Here is a 9,635-nt window from a genome sequence, read left to right as displayed (position 1 = left end):
GAAAGGTTTTGTGGCGACTCTGTTCTCTGACTTGTTAAACCCTCATTAAACCCACTTGTTACAAAACATTTACAGCACTAATCCCATTCCAGACCTCATGAAATTCCAGCATTACAATCCAGCAATAAACTCACAATTTCATTATATAAACTCAGAATTAGTACTTTTATTCTTGCAAATTCTGTGTTTATATTTCACAATCCTGTTCTTGTTGCATGTGTCAGTGTTGTGAAAACAAATCATTGTACAAGAGTTTATGGAGAAAATGACAGAACAATATGTCAGTGTATCTCTCAGTCTTTATGTATGGTCAGTTTCATTCACTGACACGGTCACCCTGAAAAAAGAAAGAGTTAAGAAAGGAATGAAGGAAGGACAGAAAGAGAGTGAGAGTATGAATCTGCAGCTGCAGGAAGGGGACGTACAGATAAGAAGCTTCAATGATCCTGACCTTGAGACAATATCACACTGATATGTAATGATGACACACACTCAGACCTTGTTATTAGACTCACATTCATGTGAACTGTTGCTCTGTTACAGGACATGGCCTGCGTTATGAGGTTGTGACCAGCAGGTGTCAGTCTGTCCTTCACGGCCGTCCTCTCTGCTGCTGTGCCCAATAAACACCCTGATTCACCACACAATCACTGCTGTCAGTAGGTACTGATATATAGAGCTAAGAAAATGTCTAGTTGTGTACTCAAAAATGTGTGTGTGAACTGGTTTGGCAAATGTGAACTCAAGTGTCAAAGAACTTTACTATAATGCATATGAAATTATTTAAATAGATGAATCTAGAACACAAATACAACACAATTAATTACAAATAAATGAGGACGATCCTGATTACAGCTGATTAAAATGACATAGTACACTGTGATACTCATTTTTTATTATTATGTAATTTTAAAAAAATTGGATACTTTTATTTAGCACAGATACATTAAATTGATCAGAAGTGACTTTAAAAATGTTACAGAATATTTCTGTTTTAAATAAATAAATAATGTGCATAATATCATCATCTTTCAACAACTTCTCTTACACTATCAATGTGTGCTGTAGGACGTGTCATGCAGCAGTTGAAGTGAGGCAGATTCTTCTCAGAGTCAGTGTCAAAAAGTCGTCTTTTCCCGTCTGTCCATGATGCTGTGCTGCACTGCCTGTGTCGGGCTGACAGAGATCTGTCCAGCTCTCAGTTTACACTGGTGAGACTGTCATCACACTAAACATACACAAGGTTTCTCAATCATGTCATTACTGTTTCCCTCACATTCATGTGAACTGTTGCTCTTTTACAGGAAATGTCCTGCGCTGCGAGGTTGTGAGCAGCAGGTGTCAGTCTGTCCTATTAAACTGCATTCAATCTAAGGCACAGAATATTATACACTGTTGCTGGGAAATTTCACCTCTCAGTCTACTGTAAATAATAAATTAGAAGTCAAATAAATAACTTATTTAAAAAAAATAGCTGTATGCATATGCTGCCAGTGTACATATTTTACAAATAAATCTGAAATTCAGGAAAATGAAGATATTTGGATGTTTTTGGAGTGTACAAATAATGTTTGAGCTCCATCTGCTGTTCATATGGGGGTGTAACAACAACAAGGAGTGAAACTATTGAAATCAAATCTCATTTGTATCGCTTTTCAACATTTTTCAAATGTAGGTATAAATAACAATAGAATCATATTAGTTTATGGCAATTAAAATTTCACCTGTCTTACATCTTAATTTCAGGTCAGTTAAAAAGTAAAAATGTGGACACGTTTTAAAAATGCAAGAAGTGAAGACATAATGAGATTTAAGTTTCATAGCGAATGACTAAAAATCATTGACTGACAAAAGAGCAAGGTGTCATGGTGTCAAAGATGAAAACGTTGGACAGTGCCCGAGGTTCGATCTCCGGTCGCCGGTTTCCCGGCGGCCACGAGAAGGTGATTTTTCAGGAATCGGAAGTAACCACTGAGCCAAACCAACGCGAGAGCGAAACAGCCGATCAGCGCCTTTAGCTCACAGTAGGAATCTGTCATGTGACAGTATATCAGCCCTTACGGTTTTAAGCTACAATTAAAATAGTAATACCTTTGCTATTTCATTAATTATTTCTAAAGGAAACATATAAAATATAAAGTCAACAAATATTGTAGGCCTATTTAATACATTTTATAGTTTTTGTTTGTAACATATAAAACACGTAAAACGACAGCTTGGCCTGACCTGGAGTTACAATCATCCTTTTAGTTAATAATAATAATTTAATTGAATTCAGCAACATGCAGTTTCTTCCCAATCAGCCTACAATTTTCTTGCAAAACATGATCGAATCCCTTTCAGCTTCCATAGTGACATATCATTAAACTAACTGCTTTTTTGTTTTGCAGATTGAGATGCACCTATACAGTCATGTGAAAAAGTTCAGACACACTATTGAATTTCATGGTTTTCTGTATCAGGACATAATAAAAAATTATCTGGTCCTTGAGGTCTTAAAATTTGGAAAATAAATCCTCAGATAAACATCATCACATGACATATCACACAGTGTCATTATTTATTTAAGAAAAATACAACTAAGAGGGAAAGGCCATGTGTGACAAAGTTAGGACACCCTATGAGTCAACTGCCTGTAGCAGCAATAACTTGACACATTCATTTTCTGTGTGATATCAGTCTCTCACATCGTTCTGGAGGAATTTGGACCACTCTTCTTTTCAGCGTTGCTCCAGTTTATTGAGGTTTGTGGGCATTTGCTTATGCACAGCTCTCACCACAGCATTTGAGTCAGGATGAGCTCTGGACTTGGACTGGGCTATTGCTACACCTTGATTCTTTTCTTTTCAGCCATTCTGTTGTAGATTTGCTGGTGTGCTTGGGATCATTGTCCTGTTGCAAGACCCAATTTTGGCCCAACTTTAGATGTCGGACAGATGCCCTCGCATTTGACTCTAGAATACTTTGATATACAGAGGAGTTCATGGCCAACTCAATGACTGTGAGGTGCCCAGGTCCTGTGGCTACAAAACAAGCCCAAAATGATCAGCCCTCCCCCAGCATGTTTGTCTTTTGGTATGAGGTGTTTGTGCTGATATGCTCTTTAGGTTTTCACCAAACTTGGCGCTGTGCATTATGGCCAAACATCTCCACTTCGGTCTCGTCTGTTCAAAGGACATTATTCTAGAAGACTTGTGTTTTGTTCAGATGCAACTTTGCAGACCTAAACTGTGCTGCAATGTTTTTTTTTAGATAGAAGAGGCTTTCTTCTGCCAAGCCTACCAAACATGTCATTTTTGTCCCATATTTTTCTAATGGTATTGTCATGAACTTTATCATTTAACATGTTAACTGAGGCCTGTAGAGTCTGAGGTGTAGTTCTTGGGTTGTCTGCCATTTCTCTGAGCTTTACACAGTCTGATCTTGTGGTGAATCTTCTGGGACTTCCACTCCTGGAAGGAGAGGTGTCTGTTTTAAATGTCTTCCACTTGTGAATAAACGTCAGATTGTTTGGAAATGGCCGTATTACTCTTCTCAGATTGATGGCAGCAACAATTGCTTCTCTAAGATGATTGCTGATGTCTTACGTCCTTGGCATTGTGTTAACACACACCTGAAGGCTCCAGACCGGCAAACTGCCAAAGCTTATGCTTTTATAGAGTTGCTCAGACTTGCTGATGATCAGTTAATCAAAGGTATTTGATTAGCAGTGCTTGTCTGTTATCTACCCTCTTAATTCCAGTGTTAACAGTCAGGGTGTCCTAACTTTGTCACACTTGGCTTTTCCATTTTGGCTTTATTTTTGTTCAGTAAATAATGACACGGTGCAATTTGTCTTGTGTTGTTGTTCATCTGAGGTTTTATTTTCAAAATTTTAAGACCACCCAAGGACCAGTTTTGTTTTAATGATGTCCTGATACGGAAAACCATGGAATTCAATAGGGTGTCCTAACTTTTTCACATGACTGTAAATATTCTCAGAAATGCCATCAGTTTTTTCAGTCTCAGCTTTGCGGTGGCATACAAGCCTGATCAATAAACATCACAAGTGATGCAAATGTGATCTTTATTTAATTACATGCGAGCATAAGCATATATACACATAAGGCAGTGAAAACAATTATCTAGTTAACAAAACTATGATGTATTCTTACTGAACCTTGACCTTTAACATCCATGGAATCTTTCTATTCCATTTCACACTCATACTAAGAAAAACATGTTATTTTCTTTTAAGAAATGTTCCCTGACAGTTTGAGGAGCCAATCTATCAAATCTACATGGATAACTTTAACAAACACTTCAACTATACAATCCTCAGATGAGAAAAGCTATAAAAGAAAGGAAACACGGTCTCAGTGAAGGTGGTTGTGAACGTGTATAGATTTGTGTTCGTTACAGGATCAGAGAACGACACTTTTCCTCTGTCACAGTCCAGCTGAACTCTCACCCGCTCCAGCTTTTGCACGACAGGAAGACCAGCCTCTTCGTACAGTCTGTACTGCACACTCCACACACCCCTGTCAAAGAAGTCATATCCCTTCCTCTGGTTTGATGCCACAGTTATTCCAAGAGACCAGGATGAGCTCTCTTTGACGTCCACATCCCAGCTGTGTGTTCCCGAGTTAAACCCCTCTGAACCCAGAACACAGCAATGCTCGTCGAATCTCTCTGGATTAGCAGGAAGCGATTGTTTGTTCTTACTGCATGTCAGACTGGTCAGATCATCAGACAAGAGGAGTTCTGGATGAGCTGTGTTTGGATCCAGAATCACAGGAGCTGGTGAGACAATCGACAGATGCTGTTATTTTGATACTCATACAATGATTAATTATTAACACTCCCCTATTGACGAAATACTATCAGATGATTTCCTCTGATTTCTCAGTGTTGTTATAATGAATAAAGCTTGAGAAATATTACATTTGCATCCAATGAAAAAAAAAGTGCTATATAACTGCAATTGTAAATATGATGTGTAATATGAGTTTTTTTCTCTTGTGTACGACTCATTTTAGTGTAGTTAAAGGGGTTATGACATGAGAAAATCAAATTTGCCTTGATGTTTTAGCATATAAGAGGTCTTTATACTATTAAAACATGCAAGTGTTGTGTCACGACAAAAGCAAATAGAAATTACAATCATTGCCACTATCTGAGCTACACTGGATACAGTATACAGATGCGCATTTACATTCTGACAGTCCCAGCTATCAATTTTTGGTTACCAAAATGTTCTGAGAACGTTGGTTTTTGGTTCCCAGAACATTCCCAAGAACATTCCCTGTTGGTTAGCCAGGAAAGTTTTCTTAGCGTAAACAGAATGTTCCCTGTAGGAACCTTCTGGGAACCTACTGGGAACGTTCTATTTATGTTAAGAAGACTTTCCTGGCTAATAATGTGGACCTCAATAATCACTGCTACAAACCATGTCTTGTTTTAAACTATTTTTTAATCCTCACACATAATCAGAGCACATTTAACCATCATAAGGAACATTAAATGAGATTGAATTGTCTTTCTTTCTTCAGTCGTAAAGAAGTTATGTTTTTTGAGGAAACATTTCAGGATTTTTCTCCATATAATGGACTGATATGGTGCCCTGAGTTTGAACTTCCAAAATGCAGTTTAAATGCGGCTCAGAACGATCCCCAATGCGGTTGTAAACAATCCCAGCTGAGGAAGAAGGGTCTTATCTAGTGAAACGATCAGTACTGGGGAAAAACAGTCCAGGCAGAGTAAGACAAGACGAGCGTTTGACATTATAAAGTATATAAATTGTATTATTTTTAATGAAAATAACCAATCGTTTCTGACAAGACCCTTCTTCCTTAGCTGGGATTGTTTACAACTGCATTTGGGATCGTTTGAAGCCGCATTTAAACTACATTTTGGAAGTTCAAACTCGGGGCACCATAGCAGTCCATTGTATGGAGAAAAATGCTGAAATGTTTTCCTTTATGACTGAAGAAAGAAAGACATGAACATCTTGGATGACAAGGGGGTGAGTACATTATATGTTAACTTTTTTTGGAAGTGGACTTCTCCTTTAACGTGACTAATAAACACACAACTACGACAATATATGGTTTATCTGACTTATTACAATTTTCATTATAATACAGTATATAATAATGCAGTGCTATTCGACATTGCTTTTATTACTGCTGAAAATGCTATAAAATATTTTGTGTGCCTTATTCTGTGTAAGCCACCTTATCTCACAGAAGGATTTATTTCAATCATTTTTAAGGTATGAAGTGAGTTTTAAAACATGTTATTAAATTTGGTATTTACACGTGCTTTCAGATTTAGCAGCATTAACGTTACTACACAGCCGTAGTTCACCAAGAAGCTACGCAAGCAACCTTATTATCGCATTTTGATAATATCGATGTATAATGTGGATGATATTGTCTGTGTGGCTTTGCATAGCTTGTCGGTGAACTACGGCTCTGTGTATTGACGCTGCTCTATCTGAAAGCACGCACATGATGGAGATTTACAGCCTAATATTTCACCTACCTGACCGGAAATAAAAACAAATATTAATGTTGTCAAGACATTTGCCCTGGAAATCCTGGTTCAGTTTGACCAAACACAAACACCTTTTGTTCAGACAGTTTTTTTCACTCTTCTCCTTGATTTGTTATAACTTTGGACAGTCTATAGTACTCCAAATGTTTTTACCGGTCCGACCGATTAGTACAGCCCAAAACATGACAATAATTGACCATTTTCAGCAGCAATAATCAGTAAAATACTTAAGTTTTGTTCAGTTCAGTAGCATTGTTTACGCTCAGTGCCACCAATATGATGCGACATGAAAACACACTATTCATTTGGATATAAAAAATGTGAATCCTGCAATGCATTTATCTTTAGAAATGTCTGTAATCATGAGTTTTAATTATTTCATTTTAATATATTGCCACTCTTTGTGTCTTTAAATAAAAAAGGTATGATAACAAGCAGCTTTCACCACAGCTAAAATACACCACTGTTCAAAAGTTGGAGGTCGGTATAATTTTTTGAAAGAAATGAATACTTCATTCAGCAAGGATGCATTAAATCAATCAAAATTGAGAGAAAAGACATTTATAATGTTACCAAAAATTTCTATTCCAAAATTTCAAACTTTGAACTCAATTTATCAAAGAATGATTCAGAAAATTCCTACAATATTGATAATAAGAAATCAGCACATGTGACCATGGACCACAAAACCAGTCATAAGGGTCAGTTTTTTGAAATTGAGATTTATACAAAGTTTTATTTTGAGATTTATTTAAATTTTTTAGCAATGCATATTACTAATCAAAAATTAAGTTTTGATATATTTATGGTAGGAAATTTACAAAATATCTATATGGAACATGATCTTTACTTAATATCCTAATGATTTTTGGCATAAAAGAAAAATTGATAATTTTGACCCATAACAACGTATTTTTGGCTATTGCTACAAATATACCCATGTTACTTAAGACTGGTTTTGTGGGGTCACATATTAGAATGATTTCTGAAGGATCATGTGACACTGAAGACTGGCGTAATAGTGCTGAAAATTCAGCTTTGATCACAGGAATAAACAGTTCTTTTAATTTGTAATAATATTTCACTATATTTCTGTTTTTACTGTATTTTTTTATCAAATAAATGCATCCTAGGTGAGCATAAGAGACTTCTTTCAAACACATTAAAAAATCTTTTGAACACTATCAAAGCACACATCTTGAGCAATTTGTCTTGGAGTCAAAAAGGCTGAGAATCACTTTCCTAAAGACTTACTGTTTTGGACAATGTCTTGCATCTTCTTCCAGGCTCTGAATGGCAGGTTACCCAGGTACTGTGCCACATTAATCAAAGCTCCAGAAGCCAGCTGTGGATCCGACTGTACGCTCTTAACTCTGGAAGAACATTCAGGAGTCAGAACTGCAGTGGGTTTGTGTCAAGCTCAGAACCACAGACACGAACAAACCACTCACCTTTCCATCGCGTCTGGAAAGTTCTGGAAAACAAACAGACAATTTATTATCTCCTAAACAATCAATACCTGAATCAGAGATTATTCAATCCATCATTTATCTGAACTGAGACCTTTAGAAACAAGACTTCACTGCCATTCATCATCTTCTCCAAGTCTCTGATTGTGTGTGAAAAAGCCGAGATGTGCCCGTTGACCTCCGCAAACGTCTCCTGCATGATCTGATTCTTCCGCTCCTGTTCCTTCCTCAAAGCAGTGATTGCAATTTCTTCTTCATCTCTGAGAAACTGATGAAGCTTCTTAAACTCCAGTTTAATCTGACGCTCTGTATGCTCCACTTGAGACTAAAAAGAAATCACATTCACTTCAATCATCTGAATAGCAGATATCCTGCACCTGTAATTGACTCTTGATGTGTATCCTCACCTGAATGTGTTTAAGGGTTTTCACACACTCTTCTTTAAATTTCTCTCTACGTTTAAGTTTCTCTTGCAAGGACTTTAGCTCTTCCTAGAATGACATAAAATAAAATATTTCAAGAGAATACAGTGATGTGTGGAGAGAAATGCTGAGTGCATGATTATGATGATATCTGCATTGCACTATTAATTGTTGTCCTACCTTATGCGATGAAACTACTTCATTGATAGGTCTGAATGAGTGACTGATGTGTTTTTGTGAATCTCTGCACACTAAACACACAGGCTGTTTGTCCTCCAGACAGAAGAGCTTGAGTTTCTCATTGTGTAAACTGCAGTCGTCCTCAGACTCTGATGAGCGTCTCCTCTTATTTCCCCACTTCTTTAGGTACGACTCACACAAGTTTTGTAACACAAGATTACATGGAGGATCATCTCTTGAGGATCTCCTGCAGACAGGACACTCCTTAGTGCACTTGGTTGTCCAGAACTGTTGAAGACACTCTTTGCAGAAACTGTGACTGCACGACAGAAGAACAGGAGCCTTGAAGATTTCACAGCAAATCGGACAAGAGATTTCCTTCACATCCATTTTCACACAGCTCCAGCAAACTAAATTTCAGATTCACTTTCTGAGTCGTTTCAACAACTACCACATATAACAGTGTCTATTAAACTGTCTATTAAAAACAAACTCAAACTTAAGGTGTGTCTCTTCTTCTCCACTGATTGCTGGCTGTTTTATGCTTTTGTCAGCTGCCTGAGACTGTCAAGTCCGTGCAAGTTTTGTAAGAGGGTGGAGAGTGTTTATCATCACCTTTAAAAAGCAAGTCCGACAACATTATCAGAACTTATTCCCCGCAACTTGGCTTGATTTCCTCGATGTTTTGAAATGAAGTCAGTGACATGTTGTTTGACCCTCGTCTAAAAATAACGTGACACGTCACAGCCCAACAAAACTGCACAGGACAGTTTCTGACAGGCAGCTGCAGTTGTATTAAAAACACAAAAATTTTATCCCCCAGAACGCGATTTTTAACGGGGGACCACCCAGTAGGCTAGTTTTGGGCTAGTTTAGCAATTGGGCGGGCTTTGTTGTGAAAACCTGGCAACCCTGCAGTTGTCATTTGCAGCTCTCATCGCACAATGTAACATATGATTTACAGTTTACTTTAATAAATACCAAAAATGTAAAAGGTGTGCATTATAGTTGACACCTACATGAACAC

The 9,635-nt window shown here is 37.4% G+C and overlaps 1 protein-coding gene and 1 long non-coding RNA gene across 2 annotated transcripts; one reads left to right on the top strand and one right to left on the bottom strand.

Annotated features, from left to right (window-relative positions):
* The first annotated feature begins 207 nt into the window (after positions 1-207).
* LOC127154610 (uncharacterized) lies at positions 208-1,353 on the top strand. Its single transcript, XR_007825499.1, has 3 exons — positions 208-663; positions 1,069-1,211; positions 1,305-1,353. It is a non-coding gene; the product is annotated as an uncharacterized LOC127154610 (long non-coding RNA).
* A 2,630-nt stretch (positions 1,354-3,983) lies between these two features.
* On the bottom strand, positions 3,984-9,013 carry trim35-39 (tripartite motif containing 35-39). Its single transcript, XM_051096234.1, has 6 exons — positions 8,609-9,013; positions 8,414-8,497; positions 8,101-8,331; positions 7,989-8,011; positions 7,792-7,910; positions 3,984-4,779 (listed from the first exon to the last, which is right to left on the bottom strand). The coding sequence occupies exons 1-6, from the start codon at positions 8,996-8,998 to the stop codon at positions 4,307-4,309; spliced, it is 1,320 nt and encodes a 439-aa protein (XP_050952191.1). The 5' UTR covers positions 8,999-9,013; the 3' UTR covers positions 3,984-4,306.
* Positions 9,014-9,635: the final 622 nt, after the last annotated feature.

Source organism: Labeo rohita, chromosome 23 (genome assembly GCF_022985175.1).
Source record: "Labeo rohita strain BAU-BD-2019 chromosome 23, IGBB_LRoh.1.0, whole genome shotgun sequence".
Taxonomy (NCBI): Eukaryota; Metazoa; Chordata; class Actinopteri; order Cypriniformes; family Cyprinidae; genus Labeo; species Labeo rohita.
This window is presented reverse-complemented; position numbering and strand designations above follow the sequence as displayed.

Excerpts from the sequence above, each read along its gene's own strand:
- trim35-39 (XM_051096234.1), bottom strand. The coding sequence starts at position 8,998 with ATGGATGTGAAGGAAATCTCTTGTCCGATTTGCTGTGAAATCTTCAAG. Across the intron at positions 8,012-8,100 it reads GTGAAGTCTTGTTTCTAAAG|AACTTTCCAGACGCGATGGA; the intron begins GTCTCAGTTCAG and ends TTTGTTTTCCAG. Across the intron at positions 4,780-7,791 it reads GCAAGACATTGTCCAAAACA|CTCCTGTGATTCTGGATCCA; the intron begins GTAAGTCTTTAG and ends TTGTCTCACCAG.